This window comes from Trichechus manatus, unplaced genomic scaffold (assembly GCF_000243295.1).
Source record: "Trichechus manatus latirostris isolate Lorelei unplaced genomic scaffold, TriManLat1.0 scaffold00011, whole genome shotgun sequence".
NCBI lineage: Eukaryota > Metazoa > Chordata > Mammalia > Sirenia > Trichechidae > Trichechus > Trichechus manatus.
The window spans coordinates 24843754-24861726 of record NW_004443947.1 but is presented as its reverse complement, the minus strand read 5'-3'; the positions used below and the strand labels follow the sequence as shown (position 1 = coordinate 24861726).

Genomic DNA, 17973 nt, shown 5'->3' with positions numbered 1-17973 from the left:
AAAAAGAATAATAAAGTACAATAAAAAAAAGAAAGAAAGAAATCAAACAACGTATTGCATTGGGCAAATCTGCTGCAAAAAACCTCTTTAAAATGTTAAGAAACAAAGATGTCACCTTGAGGACTACGGTGTGCCTGACCCCAGCCATGGTATTTTTAATCACCTCATAGGCATGTGAAAGCTGAACAATGAATAAGGAAGACTGAAGAAGAGTTGATGCATTTGAATCATGGTGTTGGTGAAGAATACTGAATATACCATGGACTGTCAGAAAAACGAACAAATCTGTCTTGGAAGAAGCATAGCCAAAATGCTCCTTAGAAACAAGGAGGGCAAGACTTCATCTCATGTACCATGGACGTGTTATCAGGAGGGACCAGTCTCTAGAGAAGGACATCATGCTGGATAAAGTAGAGGTTCAGCAAAAAAGAGGAAGACCCTCAACAAGCTGGATTGACACAGTGGCTGAAACAATAAGCTCAAACATGGCAACGATTCTGCGGATGGTGCAGGACCAGGCAGTGTTTCGTTCTGTTGTATACAGGGTCGCTATGAGTCAGAACAGACTCGATGGAACCTGACAATAACAACATATATTTTATATATTTTGTTGTTGTTAGGTACCATCGAGTCATTTTCAACTCATAACGACCCCATGTGACAGAGTAGAGCTGCCCTATAGGGTTTTCTTGTCTCTAACCTTTATGGGAGCAGATCACCAGGTCTTTCTCCTGAGGAGCTGCTGGCTGAGTTCAAGCCTCCAATCTGTTGGATAGCAGCCCAGCACTTAACCATTTGTGTCATCAGGGCTCCTTTTATGTATGTGTAGCTACTCTCTCTATATATACATATACATACATATATAATGTCATATACACCTTACTAGAGCAGACATACAGTTGAGTAAAAAAAGAAAGTTGTGGAATAATAACCAAAAACTCATTGCCATCGAGTCTATTCCAACTCATAGTGACCCTATAGGACAGAGTAGAACTGCTCCATAGAGTTTCCAAGGCTGTAATTTTTATGAGAGCAGATTGACAGGTCTTTTTCCTGTAAAGCCGGTAGTGGGTTCTAACCGCTGACCTTTTGCTTAGCAGCCAAGCACTTAACCAGTGCACCACCAGGGCTCCTTTGTGGAATAATATGTATACTATAATCTCATTTCCACTCCTCTCCTTCAGAAAATAAGTTTTTAGGTGGGCTTCTGGGTGACTATGTCTGTGACTGCCAATCTATATGTGTGTTCTTGCATGGATAGAAAAAGTCCAGGGTATGAACACCAAACTGTTAACAGTGGATTCTCCTTGGGGCTGGGAGACTTTTGTTCATTTACTTATTGTGCTTTGGCATTGTTACGTGTTCGACCATGAGCATGCATTGCTTTTGCAACTAAAACACGATGAGCGAGAAATAATGATAGCTGACATCTGAGAATGTGATACAAGCTGGGCACTGTGCTAGGCCCTTTACATGCACTGTCTCATAACACCCTCCCAGTGACCATCACTGTACCCCAGACAAGGAAACTGAGGCTTGAAGAAGACACACAGCTAGTAAGTGCCAGAGCCAGGATCTGAACCCAGGACTACCCGACATGAAAGTCACTGCTCAGAGTGACATATGTGTCTCATAATGTCGTCCATTCATTGCAAGTTGCTTCACAGCAGAAAAAGGCTGCCAGTGCCGTGCTATGGAACTAAGACACCTGGGTGCGTGTCCTGCCAGCGGAGCTGAAGCTCGGTTTGCTGCATGCCCCTTTCCTGGCCCATCCCCCGCGCTTCTCGATCCTCACCATTCTTGGCAATCTCTCCATGTGTGAATTCCATTAAAGGCCTGCTCACTGCTATTCTGGGCTGTGCATTAGCACATGGACTCTGATTTGATGGGAAGAAGGCCAGACACCTCAGGATGATGAAAGAGAAATTACAGACGTCCTCTCCCTCCCCTCAGAGCCCCAGAAGCCCTTGCCCACAGCTCTTGGGAGGCCTGAGAATCTGATGGGAGGCAGGAACCTCAGAATCTATTAGGGACTTTGAACTGGGAATTGTCATCTCCCAGCTGCCCACATGGCTCACTCCCTCACCTCTTTCAGGTCTCGACTCAAACATCAATTCACCTTTCAAAAACAGCACCTCCCTCCCCACCCTCTGGCACTCCCTTAGTCTCCACCGCTTTTGTCATCTGAAATACCATATTCCTTTGTGAATTTACCATCTCCACCACCACTCTGGAGTAGAAGCTCCATAAAGGCAGAGCTGTTGTTCACAGCTCTACCCCCAGTACCTATACTGGTGGCTAGACGCTGAAGATACAGAGTAGATGAAAAAACGGAAAGAATCAATTCAGGAGAAAAGAACCAAAGCCTGAGAAATCACTTAGCACTGGGCCTAGTTTCCGCCCCCCCCAAGGATCATGGGATTATAAAAACTTGAACACCGGCGATCTGAAAACTCAGAAAAGCATCTCCCCTCCCCCAAGCTGTTCAGAATCCGGACTCACAGGCACCATGAATGAGAAGGTTTTGGGAAGTAAACACACTAGGAAGTCGTGTGCAGTTGGAGTTCCGCTTGCTAACACATGTTCAAAAACAAAAAGCCCAACTTGGATGAAAATAGCAGGAAGCTGTCCCCCAGGGATACATGGTGAGGTCATATTGCTTGGCTCTGCTGCTTCCATTTTTATCAAGTCTCCTGCCTTGTGACAACTCAGGGAGGCCAGGAATCACTTGCAGCCCCATGCTGCTCACTGGCTCAGAGCAGCCGACAACAGAACCACATCCACAGACGCTCAGAGCAGCGGACAGTAGAACCATGTCCATGGATGTCAGAGCAGCAGACAGTAGAACACATCCATAGACATTCAGAGCAGTGGGCAATAGAACCATGTCCACAGATGTTCAGAGCAGCAGACAATAGAACCACAACCACGGATGCTCAGAGCAACAGACAATAGAACCACAACCACGGAAGCTCAGAGCAGCGGGCAGTAGAACCACATCCACGGGCTCTCCTCTGGAACCTCCGTGAAGGGCCATAAAAATCACAACAGTGGTCAGTCACTCACTGTGTGCTCTCTAAGCACTCTGTGCACATTACAACCCTCACAACTGCCCCAAGAGGCTGGCATTACTATCCTCACTTTCCAGACAAGGACAATGGAATTCCAAGAGATCTGGTAATCTGTTCAAGGTCACACAGCTAGCAAGTCGAACTTGGGTCTCTGTGATTCCAGATGCAGGCCAGGAACACAAATTATCTTAGTCTCACCTCTCTCATAGGCTTGCTGTGTGACCTCAAACCAGTTGCTATCGAGTCTATTCTGACTCACAGTGACCCCATGTGTGTTGGAGTAGAACTGTGCTCCATAGGGTTTTCAATGGCTGATTTTTCAAAGTAGATCAACAGGCCTTTCTTCCATAGCTTCTCTGGGTGGACTCAAACATCCAACCTCCAACCTTTTGATTAGCAGTTGAGCACATTAACCATTTGCAGCACGTAGGGACTCTGTGACGTTAGACAAATCCCTATCCCTCTCTGAGTCAAAGTTTCTGCATCTCCATACGAGGGATGCATCCAGTGTTTTCTAAGGTGTCTTCCTGCTCTAACTTCTTATGACCTCTTGCAAAGGTTCCAAAGCAGGAGGGAAGGATAGGAACTCGAGTCCTGGGAGCACTGCTTGGCCAGCCCAATTCCTACAGGATTTGCCCATGAGATCAACACCATCACTTGGGCTGCCCAAGGAAGCTTAGGGGTCATTTGCTCCACGTAGGCTAGAACAGGACAGATTAGATCCTGTGGCCATATGGAACACTAAGGCTAGAGCTAGAGGGCTGGGTCCAGGAGAGACTAAAGAAGGTCCTGAGAGACTGTCAAGAACAGACCTTCGAGGATCAAAGGAAGGCAAGGAGAGCCTATACCATCTGGGGACAAAGCTGGCCAGGCCTGTTCCAGGGAAGTGGGAGAAAAGGAACACATTCCTAGGCTGGCTTTACTCTCAGGAGGAGCGTAGCAAGGATGATTGTGGTTCCCATCTTTCTGGCAGCCACGTATTGGAGGCAGAGGAAAGACACAGATGACATTACTGCACATAACTTCTTGAGTTGCCCTCTTACCATACTTCAGACACCACTCACCCTCCCTTGCAAGTGTCCGAAAAGCCCAAATTTGGAGTAATTTATATTCTTCCTTTCCACCCCAGGCGATCAGCCATTCTCATCCTTCTGGATATGGAAAGGTCCTTATCCATCCCTTTCTTGGCAATGATGCATTCGATTACTCATCTGCTTCCAGGGGCTCCAGAGGCTGCCAAGAGGAGACAGGCAGCTCTCCAAGCCACACAGCCTTATCTGCAATGTCTGTGTTGCCAAATGGAAGTGGGACCATTGGTGGGAAATACCAAAAGACTTCAGAGCCCCTGCCCCCCAGCCAAGGAAGAAGAGCTCTTCAGTGGCCAAAGTGATTGGGAATGGCTTCAGAACAGGCAACCGATGCAGCCATGCATTATGTCTACCACCTGGTCGATAACATGAATCAAGGTACAACAGTGCCTGATGGTAAATCAATGTGGGAATATTTCTGAGCCAGGCTGCCACCCAAGATGAATGAGGTTAGGAAGATGGGAGGAACCAGGCCCGGGAAGTCAGGAGACTGCTGATGATGTCCTTAGTGACAGGTTCTCCAATTTAGCTGACCCAGGACCGATAGAGCAGCCAGGGTCTGAGGCTCCAAATCCCGGCACACTCTGCCTGGCCTCTCTCCTCTCAGCTGTTTTGCCCCTAATCTCCTTCATTTCCTGCCATGTGCTAGGTTGGAGCTAGTAAGACAGCTGCCGAAGTTCCCCGTCCCTCCCTTAATTTCATACATACACACGTACGCAGCACTGTGTGCCTGCGGGGAGCTCTAAGAAGCCTTGGAAACACAGCCTAAGGAAACTTGTTAAACAGTATTTCACAGCAAGCCCAGAGATTGTGTTTTTGCAAGATGCTCCCCCAAAAAACCCAAGGATTGCGAGCTTGGGGTCACTTCGCTAACTGCTTCCTTCCAAAACAGTGACACCTGCGTCCGGCATTTGACCCGAGGCCAGAGAAGTTAATTGTTTTGTTTTAGACAAAGGAGGAGTCCACTTACTCATTCTTCTCCAGGTCCAGGATCAATTCTCTCCCCTCCGCCATGACGCTCAGCTCAGCTTTGAGTGGATGCTGGAAGTAATAACAAAAGAATGTCAGTTCCTACAAAGCGGGGCCAAGGCTCCCAGGGGTCAGCACAGGTCCTAGTGCAGTGCTCTGACACTGGTCCACAGGAAACGGATGAGAAAGGGTCAATTCCATTGCCAGCCCAAACATGAAATGACCTCAGTCCCAGGCAGCCAAATCCCCTCTCCCATCTGCCCTCTCTTGAAAGACAAAGAAACTCCAAGATGAAATGTGGTGTGAGTGTGTGTATGCTGGTCTGGGAAAGGGAAACATTGGAAAACACGTTCTTAGACAGTAAATGCTGTGTGGAGTCAGACAGATCTGAATTCAAGTCCTGGCTCTGATATTTGTTGCTGCATGAACTTGGGCAAGTTACTGAACCTCCCTACATCTCAGTTTCCTCGTTTATAAAATAGAAATAATAATATTAGTCAACCTTATGGGGATCTTATGATAATTAAATGGATAATGTATGTAAAGAATTTACCTCCATGCCTGCTACATAGAAAGCCTTCAATACATGTTAGCTCTCATCTTATAAAATACCAGGGGCACACCTATTCGCAATGGGTTTATTTTATTTTATTTTATCCTTCAGTTTGAATGCCCCCAATCATCTCAGAGTAAGCAACTAAGAACATCTCAAATTAAGAGTTCATACGATACATTTTACATGTAAGAGAAGATTTACTGATGGCCAAAGTTGGTACTTACTCAGAGTAGATCATTTAAGATATCACACAAATGGCCAATAAGCATTAAAAGCATGTCAACATCACTGGTAACCAACCCCTGCCTCCCCTCCAAATTCTTTTAAAGATAACCTGTAAAAAAAAAAAAGAAATCAAAATGACAAAGCTTTGTTGAAAACCACAAATCACAATGCAGCAGAGCATCATATAAAATGAACACTCCCATACATTACCAGGGAGAATTTAAATTGATACAAACTCTTGGGAAAATAATTTAACAGTATAACCAAAAGTTTTAAAATATTCATACCCTTTGACCCAGTAATATGTATAAGACTAAAGGAAACAAGCAGAAGCTCAGGCAAAGGTTTGTACACAAGGGTGCTCATTATTTATAATAATGAAAACTTGGAAACAATCTAAATGTCCAAAAAGAGGAGAACGGTTAAATAAATAACGATCTATCCATATGACAGAACCTTAGATAGTCATTAAAAATGGTGACTTTAAGTAACTTTTAAATTATTGAGAAAGTGTACATAATAAATATTAAGCAAAGTCTCAAAATACAACACTGTATATTTTATATAAATATACTTCTATAAAGGGAAAAAAGAGAAAAATAAACTAAAATGTTAACATAGTTATTTCTAGGCAGTGGGATCATGAGTTAATTTTATTTTGCATAACTTTCCATATTTTTCTAATTGTGTATATATTCTAAGAAATGAACTTTTTTAAATCTATTTTTACCTATTAATTGCAGGAAATTTCAAACAAATTAAAAAAGCAAGTATTAAAATAAACTTTGATGCTTCAACAATGTTAACTTAGGCCTGCTGAACTTTTTTATAAAGGGAAAAAATTAAGACTGTCGCCACCTCTACAAACATATTTATAACAGGTTAGATTCTTTAGGGTGTTTTAACTACGAGCTTTCTGACTTGAGACCAAGGAATTGATAAACTCTTGAAGTCCCTTTTATCCACAAAAGCCCTTGCTATCATGGAGCTCCTGCCCCATTTAAGGTCAACCTCAAAGCTTAGTGTTGGCATTTCTGAGAAAGTGGGTCACCTGCTTTGCTACCTTTGGCTGGGGCCTGCCTCTTCAGAACACATCCCCCTTCTTACTTGCTGCAAACTCCACTTCCTATTTGGGTTCTGGGCATTGCTGAGAATTTCAAGCCACTGAGCTCTCTGCTAAGATCTGAATATTCTGACCAAGGTTCTTGGGCAATGACAGCTCTGCCATTGCCTAACTAATCCTGTTACCTCATCTTAAGAAGGGACACCTCAAAGCCAGGGGGTAGGAGGAGGCGGCAGGGGCAGGGGGAGATGTGTGCCCAATAACTTTCACTAAGGGATTCGCTTCCCTGTTCCCGATGCCCTGACTCAGCTCTGCCGACACCTATTCTGGCTACTGGTTCTCTGCCACTTCACTCTGAGGAGTTCAGGAGCAAGCACTCTGCCCAATCATATTAGGCATCAGTGACACAGCCCCAAGTGGGCATCTGAGAAAGAGTACACAGCAACAGAGCTGTAGCAATGCCCTCATGCAAGAGGCAGGCAGCCATGTGACAGTTCATACAAAAAGAACGTTGACATAAATCACAGCACTGTCACCTCTCCCACAAAGAGACACAACTGCAACGTGAGTACTGATATTTATTTTTAAGTGGGTCAGCAAAAATATATCTCTTTAGTCTGGAAGGTGCTTAGACTCTGATATTTAAAATATGCTGTTCCTTGTTTCCAGGGTACATTTCAAACAAAACAATGAAATCACATTTTAAAGATGTGTGCAGCTTCCCTGTCCAGCTTTACTGATGAGCTTCTCTCTTGCAACACCACTCCATGCTAGGAAGGGGCAGCATCATCTCTCCTAGGAAATGTAGGATGCTGACCCACTGTTTAGACTTCCCCTAGGGAAGGGCTGGAGCCCTGGATGGGTGCTAACCAAAAGGTTGGAGGTTCAAATCTCCCCATAGGTGCCTCAGAAGAAAGGACTGACAATCTACATCCAAAAAATTAGCTATTGAAAACTCTATGGAGCACAGTTCTACTCTGACACACATGAGGTTGCCATGAGTCAGAAATGACTCCATGGCAACTGGATGGTTGTTTGGTAGGGAAGAGTTGAAAGTCCTTTCTCTTTAGGGCTAAATTAAATAGATCTTCAGCTCCCTGGAGGACTAGAAATCAGTCCAATATATCTGCACTCCCCTTAAGATCTAGTACAATATTTAGTATACAGTGAATATTCAATTAATATTTGTGAAATGAATGAATGAATTACATAAATGAGAGTAAGAGCCCCGAGTGAGACCCAGATTCTACTTGCACTCTCTGACATTCATCTGTTCATTCAAAAAATATTTATGGTGCCAGGCACTGTGCTGACTATTCCACAAAATACAATAACTCATATTCTGGACACACAATGGATGAGAACAAAGACAGGATCTGGGTCCACATTATTTCTCAGGCCCTTCCTGAGGATGCCCAGCAGCCCACATTTGGGAACAAAGAGGTCTCTATAAAGAGTATCAGATCCATTGCTTGGGCAATAATGGATACGTTGGAACACCCAAGATCTCTAATTTTTTCAAAAATAACCTGCTGTAAGAAGGCCATCCACTAATTTATCTAGACTTTTCCTGAAGCTATTTTCAGCCTCTCCTACTTTTTGGTGAAATGAATTCCATGCATTTAATGTCTTTTGGACAAAATGTTTACTTTTATTTGTCCTAAAATTTTCACCATGTTCCCTTAGTAAATCCAAGTTGGAGCATTTTTTGGACATGTCTGTATGACTCTACCTATAGCTTCAAGACTTTCGGGCATTTCTCCTTCTCTCTATTTACTTTCCAGACTCAAGATTCACAACATCTGAAGTCTGTCCTGAAACAGCTCTCCTCTCTCTCTCCTCCTGTAAACTTGCTCCTATGTGTTGCCCAATAAACCATAGACCTTTTGAACCCGAAGAGATCTTAGAAACCACCATCCACTCCAGATCTTGTTCCTTATTCCCTGTGAGCACTGTTTTATAAATTAGGAAACTCAAGTTCAAAAAGTGCAATGGCCCTGCCCGAACAGAAATGGACTCAGCCTGTTGAGGGAACAGGCAGAAGGCTGAGGTAGCTGCTGTTGTTAGCTGCCACAGAGCTGGTTACTGGTATACAACAGTCACATCTTATAGCTCCTCTCCAGTTCTTTCATGTATCACTTGAGGTGTGGAAACCAGGACCACAAAGAGTATTCTAGATGCACAGGTCCACTTTGCAAGAATAGAGTAATGTTTTCTGTCTTGTTCCCAATCCTGTTGATAAAGCCTGTGCATTTTGCTTGTATCCTGGCCCAATCAGCCTATTGAATTTTAAGATACATTTCCCAGTATTAGAGTCCCACCCTGCCTCTTATAATTTTTTTTAAATTGTTTGGATTATCATTGCTCTAAGGGCATTACCCAATCGGTAAAATGAAGCCTGCATTACGTAGAGTGAAAATAACAATGACAATATTTAATCAATTCCAACTAATAGTAGGTGATTTTGTTACACCACTACATTTGCATTTAGCTTACGTAAGCATTAACGTGAATTTTCACTTCCTCAGCTCACAGCACTTGGAAATGCCCTAGAATTTTGTCACACAAGGAAGGAAAATCCCATCTGAGATTTCCAAAATTGACAGAGAGGATGGAGAAGGCCAAAAACAGAACTACTGGGACAACTGGGCCTCCAGGAAAGGTGAGTAGGTGGCCCCAAGCCTCATAGAATCAAGGCATCAACTCCTGCCTCCCAAACAGCTGAAAATGAGAGCTTCTGAGTCTTACCTTTTCTCTCATGAGGCTTTCTGCAGTCTTCCACTGAGGTATTGTCAGTTCATGCTGTAGCTGGAGGCTGCCTTCCCCACTTTCTCCTGCCAATACAAGAGACTCATCGTTGGAATCCCAGACTTCCACATGCTAACTAAGCCACACATGCACTTTCTGCGATAACCACTGCCAAGTGGGAAGGACCCCATATTGGGTCTTTAGAAGACCTGCTGGATTCCAGGACAGACCTGAGTGTTGGTGACACAGCGGTAAACAGGGCAAACAAGATCTTTGCCCTTAGGAAGCTTATCTTCTAGAGGGGGTGATAGACAATCGACCCATATTCTCAGATGGTGCTGAATGCCCTAAAGACAATAAAACACAGTCATGGAATAAAGAGACACTGAGTGTGTGTGGGGGTGGGGGCTGTTTTAGACAGATGGTCAGCGAATATGGCATTTAACTGAGACCCAAGGGACCAGAAGAATGCAGCCATGCAAAGATCTGGGGAAAGAGTGCTCTAGGTGGGGGGCCAGCAAGTGCAATGGCCCTCCCCGAACAGAAATGGACTTAGCCTGTTGAGGGAACAGGCAGAAGGCGGAGGTAGCTGTCATTGTTGGCTGCCATAGAGTTGGCCCTGACTCATGGCAACCACATGCACAACTGAACAAAACCCTGCCTGGTCCTGCACCATCCCCAAGATCTATTGCATATTGGACCATCGTGATCCATAGGGTTTTCACTGGCTGATTTTCAGAAGTACATGCCAGGCCTTTCTTCCTAGTCAGTTGTAGTCTGGAAGCTCTGCTGAAACCTGTTCAGCATCATATAAACATGTAAGCCTCCACTGACAGACAGGTGATATCTGCACATGAGGTGCTTTGGCCAGGAATCCAACTGGGAATTGAACAGAGTCAACCACATGGAAGGTGAATGTTCCACTATTGAATAGCTAGAGTCTAGTAAATGAGAGGGGAAGTTAATAGGAGATGTGGTCAGAAACGCAGCCATGGGCCTGATAACATAGAGCCTTGTATACCATGAAAGGAATCAGGATTTTATCATAAATAGACTTGGAAGGCACTGGAGGTTTTAAACACGAAGCAAGTGATACCATCCGTATTAGGTTTTAAAAATGTCACCCTGCCTGGGTGGAGAATGGCTGGGGGTAGAAGCAGGAAAGCAGGCTGGAAACTTGCAGGAGCCCAGATGAGACATGATAGTGGCACAGACCAGAAGAGTGGACAACAGGGTCAAGGGATGAAGTGGTGGGATTCAGTATTTTGGAGGTCAAGCCCATGAGTCATGTTCCCACTAACCCTCTGTTTCATCTGTCAAACGGAAACAATGACATCCAATTGCCCATTCATGGCATTGTTGGAAGGAGTCAATGTGAAACTGCTTCCCACACCACCAAGTGTCATTACATTAACTCCAGCTTCGTGATGGTAAGTTTGCATTCGTATATCACCTTCTAGTTTCCAAACCACTTCTACCACCCATTTCTGCTTCATCCTCATAACAACCCTGAGAGGTAAGTAGTAGGATTCTTATTTTGCAAGAAAGGGAAGGGAAACTCCAAGAGAGCCTTGTTTGAGGCAGTGCAGACCTCAAACACCTGTTGAAAACGACCTTAAAACTCATTGCCATCAAGTCGATTCCAATTAATGATGACCCCATGTGCTGCAGAGTAGAACTGTGCTCCATAGAGTTTTCTTGGCTGTAATCTTGGGTGTAATCCACCACTCCTTTGTCAGTTTGTCGTACTGGGGTGGCTTGTGTGTTGCTGTGGTGCTGGAAGCTATGTCACTGGTATTTCAAATGCCAGCAGGGTCACTGACAGGTTTCAGCGGAGCTTCCAGACTGACACAGACTGGGAAAAAGGACCTGGTGAAGACTGAGTCCGAAACAACTAGATGGTGCCTGGCTACCACCACTGACTGCTCTGACAGGGATCACAACAGAGGATCCCGGATAAGGCTGGAGAAGAATGTAGAATAAAATTCTAACTCACAAAAGAAAAAAAAAATCAGACTTACTGGTCTGACAGAGACTGGAGAAACCCCAAGAGTATGGCCCCCCGGACAACCTTTTAGCTCAGTAATGAAGTCACTCCTGAGATTCACCGTTCAGCCAAAGATTAGACAGGCCCCTAAAACAAAACGAGACTAAATGGACACACCAGCCCAGGGGCAAAGACCAGAAGGCAGGAGAGGACAGGAAAGCTGGTAACGGGGAACCTAAGGTCAAGAAGGGGAGAGTGTTGACATGTGGTAGGGTTGGCAACCAATGTCACAAAACAATATGCACATTAATTGTTTAATGAGAAGTTGGTTTGCTCTGTAAACCTCCATCTAAAGTATAATTTTTTTAAAAAAGGACCTGGTGAAGTACTTCTGAAAAAACTGGCCAGTGAAAACTTTATGAAGAGCAGCAGAACACTGTCTGACATAGTGCCAGAAGATGAGCCCCTTGGGTTGGAAGGTACTCAAAATATAACTGGGGAAGAGCTGCCTCCTCTAATTAGAGTCAATCTTAACAACGTGGATGGAGTCAAGCTTTCAGAACCTTCATTTGCTGAGGTGGCACGACTCAAAATGAGAAGAAACCGTTGCAAACACCCATTAGTAATCACAATGTGGAATGTATGAAGTATGAGTCAAGGAAAATTGGAAAGAAGGAAGACCAAACTGCACTGAAGGCATTGTCGAAAAACAAGGCTCCAGGAATTGATGGAATACCAACTGAGATGTTCCAACAAATGGATGCACTGCTGGAAGCGCTCACTCACTTATGCCAAGAAATCTGGAAGACAGCTACTGGGTTAACAGACTGGAAGAGACCCATATTTGTACCCATTTTAAAGAAAGGTGATCCAACAAAATGTGGAAATTATGGAACAATATCATTAATATCACATGCAAGTAAGATTATGCTGAAGATAATTCAAAAACAGTTGCACCAGTACAGTGACAGGAAAATTCCAGAAATTCAAGCTGGATTCAGAAGAGGACATGGAATGAAGGATATCATTGCAGATGTCAGATGGATCCTGGCTGAAAACAGAGAATACCAGAAAGATGTTTACCTGTGTTTTATTGACTACGCAAAGGCATTTGACTGTGTGGATCATAACAAATCATGGATAACATTGCAAAGAATGGGAATTCCAGAACACTTAATTGTGGTCATGAGGAACCTGTTCATAGACCAAGAGACAGTTGTTCAACCAGAACAAGAGGATACTGCACGGTTTAAAATCAGGAAAGGTTGTGTCAGGGTTGTATCCTTTCACCATGTTTATTCAATCTGTATGCTGAGCAAATAATCAGAGAAGCTGGAATATGAAGAATAGGGCATCAGAATTGGAGCAAGACTCATTAACAACTGTGATATGCAGATGACACAATCTTGCTTGCTGAAAGCGAAGAGGACTTGATGCACTCACTGATGAAGATCAAAGACTGCAGCCTTTGGTATGGATTACACCTCAACATAAAGAAAACAAAAATCCTCACAATTGGACCAATAAGCAACATCATGATAAGTGGAGAAAAGATTGAAGTTGTCAAGGATTTCATTTTACTTGGATCCATAATCAACTTTCATGGTGGCAGCAGTCAAGAAATCAAATGATGTATTGCATTGGGCAAATCTGCTGCAAAAGACATCTTTAAAGTGTTCAAAAGCAAAGATGTCACCTTGAGGACTATGTGTGTCTGACCCAAGCCATGGTATTTTCAATAGCTTCATATGCATGCGAAAGCTGGACAATGAATAAGGAAGACCAAAGAAGAATTGATGCGTTTGAATTATGGTGTTGGTGAAGAATATTGAATACCCCATAGACTGCCAGAAGAACGAGCAAATCTGTCTTGGAAGAAATACAGCAAGAATGCTTCTTAGAAGCAAGGATGGTGAGACATTGTCTCACTTACTTTGGACATGTTATCAGGAGGGACCAGTCCCTGGAGAAGGACATCAAGCTCGATAAAGTAGAGGGTCAGTGAAAAAGAGGAAGACCCTCAACAAAATGGATTGACACAGTGGCTGCAACAACGCACTCAAACACAGCAATGATCGTGAGGAAGGTGCAGAACTGGGCAGTGTTTCATTCTGTTGTGCGTGGGGTTGCTATGAGTCGGAACCAACTTAATGACACCTAACAATAGTCTTTATAGAAGTGGATCACCAGGCCTTTTTCCAAGATGCTGCTGGGCGAGTTTGAGCCGCGAAACTTTAGGTTAGTAGATGAACCCAAACCGTTTTTGCTGTCAAGGGACCACATTAGTGAAATGGTAATTTCCCAAGACCTAGGCAAGTTAGTCTCCACAAGAATATGCTAAATCCATAGGACTCCTGGGGGTGGGGGGGGGAGGGGGTGGATGAGGATACAGGATCTATTCTTTCTGAAGCAACAGTATCAATCATGTAAAACATAACGAGCAATCTAAAAAGATGGCCGTAGTTGTTCTGTTAGAGTGATAGGATTATAACTTTCCTTTCCCCTGATATAGTGTGTTCTCAATCAATATATATTCTAAAACATAATCCCACTATACTAGCATTGATTTCATCTAATTGGTAAGTCAGACGTAGTACATTCATTTATTCACCAAATATTTTCTGAGCACTTACTATGTGCCAAGTACTATGCTCAGATAGATATCAATTGTTGAGCTGACCGATTTATGGCAGAATGAAACACTGCCTGGTCCTGCATCATCCTCACAATTGCTAACATGTTCGAGTCCATCGTTGTGGCTATTGGGCCAATCCATCTCACCAAAGGTTTCACTCACTATCGTTGGCCCTCTAGTTTACCAAACATAATTTCTCCTCTAGCAACTGATCCCTCCTGACAACTTGTCCAAAGGAAACAAGTCAATGTTCTGTTGCGAGCCATAAGGTTTTCACTGGCTAATTTTCAGAACAGATAGCCAGGCCTTTCTTCTTAGTCTGTCTTAGTCTAGAATCTCCACTGAAACCTGTCCACCATGGGTGACCCTGCTGATATTTGACATACCAATGGCATAGCTTCCAGCATTATAGCAACACATAAGCCACCGCAGTTGTCAAACTGACAGGGCTATACTGGGCACTTCATATTCATGGAGGAATAAGACAGGCATAGTCTCTGCTCTGGTGGCACTGAAGAGTCTAGATTATTTTAAGCAAAAGGGAATCATATGACATTTAATAGACTATTTAAAGAAATCAAATCATATTTATGGAATAAACATTAAAAGGAATCTAAATGCTCAATAATAAACACATTACATCTTAAGAAAAAAATGTTCAAAACTTGGAAATAAGGCAGAAAGCAAGCAGGATGTCCATTCAATGTCATCTTGGAGCACTGTTTACCAGGATTATTGGATTATCTAGGGAATGTATCTTCGTTTGACTTTCTATTGACTATTGATTAAAGGCCTAGCTTCTGTGAATTTATGTGCTAACTGTAGATTTCTGTCTGATGGAGATGCAAATGATTTCAGTGCAGTAAAAAGGTAAAGGAGTCCCTGGGTGGTGCAAATGGTTAAGTGCTTGACTACTAGCTGAAAGGTTGGTGGTTTGAACCCACACATTGATAGTTCGAACCCACCCAGAGGGCTTTGGAAGACAGGCCTGGAAATCCTCTTCCGAAAGGTCACAGCCTTGAAAACCCTATGAAGCAGTTCTACTCTGCACATATGGGGTCGTCATGAGTCAGAGTCGATTCTACAGCAACTAACAACAACAAGAAAGATAACCCAAGAGTTGTGGGTTTTTTGCCCCACTGGGCCATTTAGCACTTTTCTATGTGTCCTAGCCATCTGATTTCAGTTCTTTCTCCACTGCCCGTACATCCCCAGTTCCTCAATTGCTCCTTTGAACCCTCCTACTCCTTGCCTCATTAATGAATTGAATAAGTCTTTGCCACGTGTTCATTCTATACTTGAATGATAGTCATGTTTCTAACTTTTTGAAAATTATACTTCCAGGATCTCTCGATGGAATTTATAGAACCATTAAAAGCATGTTTTTGGAGAATTTAATGATGTGGGAAATGCCCATAATACAAAGTGAAAAATGCAAGATGCAAAACAGTGCATATGGTATGGTTCCAATTTTATCAATATATATGTATAGGAACACACATAAAGACTTTAGAGGAAAAAAAAGATTAATATCAACTGTGGATTTGGGGATAACAGATCGTTTTATTTCTTTTACGCTTTTCATTACTTTCCATATTTTCTCCAGCAACTCCACATCACTCAGTGGTCTCCAAGGGTTTAGAATTCAGAGACGGAGCCCGTGCTAGGATCAGTAACCGGCTTGCTTGCTTTCTTCAAGCTTTTCCCCTGCACTAAGTCCTATAGGGTCGTTATGAGTAGGAATCAACTCCACGGCACACAACAAACACTCAGGTCTCGTGCTAGGCTTTGGGGAATCAGAAATGAATAAAACGTGGCTCCCTACCCCTCCAGGAGCCCTCGGTGCCCGGGAAAAAGACAGCTTCCATGAACTCGCTGTGAGCACCCTGTGCCTCAGTTTCTCTTTCGGTACAAGACCTCAAAGAACGGTTGGGTCCGTCGGCTGGAGCGCCGAAGGAAAGCCGGACCTCGCCCCTGGAAGCTCCGCACCGTCTGGGCAAGCAAGCCTCCCCACTTAGCTGGAGTGCCCGGGTCACGCCTGCCGGTTGGTCGCGACCGCGGGGTCCCCTTGCGCTCCGCCCCGCCCCGACTGGGCCGGCGCTCACTTTAATTTGAAAACTCTGACAGTTGGTCCGGCAAGGCAGAGGTCTGGAGTCAGCCCAGCACGCCTGCGGCGGCGGAGCCAGGGCTGAGCTTTCCCAGGTCGTAAAGAAAGAGTCCGGGCACCGCCCCCCAGGACGGGACAGGAAAGGTGAGAGTCTAGGAAGGTAGTTGAGAAACATCGGTATCACTCAGCATCCAATTTGGATGCAGTGAGTCCAACCCCTTGGCTTCACAGAAGGGGAAACTCAGGCCCAAAGAACGCAGCCCCGGGGTGGAGCGCAAAGAAAGGCCGGATTTCCAGTGCCGAAGTGAACCCCAGTCTTTGGCAAGTCCTTTCCCTTCCCTGGGCCTCAGTTTCCCCGCCTGCAAAATGAGTGCGTTGGACTATATCTTCAAAGGGGTCCCGCCAGTGCAAGGGTCCGTAGTTAGCAGCCAGGGATCCCCAGCGAGCAGCCACAACCAGGGCTCCCGCCGCCTCCCAGTGGCATGTTGGGTCTGGGGGCATATCCCACCTCACCAGCGTGCGCCTGGCATGGAGTACGACCCCGGGACCCCGGCGCCCAGGCAGGTCGCTCCAGATGCTCGCGGTGATGCAACGGGTAGGCGAGTGAGAAGGGGCAAGAAGAATAGAAAGAGAAGAAAGAAGAAAAAGACAAAGAGAGATTGGGGTAGAGAGATTGAGAAAGACAGCGAGAGATTGAAAGAGAGAGAGGGGGGCGGAGTGGAGATCAGGGATCGTGAGAAAACGGAGGAGGAGAGACGGGAAGAGCAGCGGAAAAAGGAGCCAGAGCAGAAAAACAGAGGAAAGAGATCGGGATAGGCAAAGCAGGAAAGGGGCCGGTTGTCTTCTGCCCGGGGTCTCCCCGACAACCACCACCTCCCGGGACGCACAACGTGGGAACAAAGCCCTGGCTGGGGCCGACAGGGGCGCAGGCCGAGGGGAGTTGCCGGGGGCGCAGGGGTCGCGCCCCGGGCGCTCAGTGCGCGCAGGGCAGCTCCCAGGTCCTCAGGCCACCCAGTCCACCCGCCTCCATCCCCCCGCGCCCACCACTTACTTCTCGTCCATCCCTGCACCCGTGCCGCCTGCGGCCGGAGCAGCGGCAGAGCAAGCGCCAGCAAGCAGAGCCGGGCGGCGCCCGCGCCCCCGGGCATGGTGGCGGCGGCCCCTCGCGCTCTCCGCGCTCACACGCCCGCATCCATGCCGGTCACCCAGCCCGGCGGTGGCGGCGGCGGCGTCTGAAACCCACCACTCGCCCAGTGTCTCCCCGCCAGGCTCCCAGCCCTTGGCCGCGACGCTCCGCCTCCAGGGCTCCACCAGGGGGTGGAGGAGGGGACGCGCCCGCCTGGAGGGGCCTGGAGGGACCAGGGGCGGAGCCGGCAGAACCCCTAGGGAGAAGGGCGGGTTCAGGTAAGGGGGAGATCGGGGGAGGGAGAACCCGAGCCCAAAGAGGGGAAGGGATTCACTGTGGCGCGGCCGAGGGAGGGGCGGGGGGTTCAGGCTTCTAGGGGTTAAACTGGACCACTCTCT

General features: G+C 45.6%; 1 protein-coding gene across 4 annotated transcripts in view; it reads right to left on the bottom strand.

Annotated features, from left to right (window-relative positions):
• ADAM19 (ADAM metallopeptidase domain 19) overlaps positions 1-17761 on the bottom strand; it is a 116615-nt gene extending 98854 nt beyond the window's left edge. For 2 of the 4 annotated variants that reach the window (XM_023726561.1, XM_023726562.1), the window contains exons 1-3: positions 16168-16713; positions 9721-9806; positions 5130-5200 (exon numbers count right to left, since the gene is read on the bottom strand). In XM_023726561.1, coding sequence (XP_023582329.1) covers positions 5130-5200; positions 9721-9806; positions 16168-16624 — 614 coding nt within the window. In that variant the 5' untranslated portion in view covers positions 16625-16713. Of the gene's footprint in view, positions 1-5129; positions 5201-9720; positions 9807-16167; positions 16714-17500 lie in introns of those variants that run through there. The other 2 variants (XM_023726563.1, XM_004371259.2) reach the window with 2 other exon arrangements.
• Between the last annotated feature and the right edge of the window lie 212 nt (positions 17762-17973).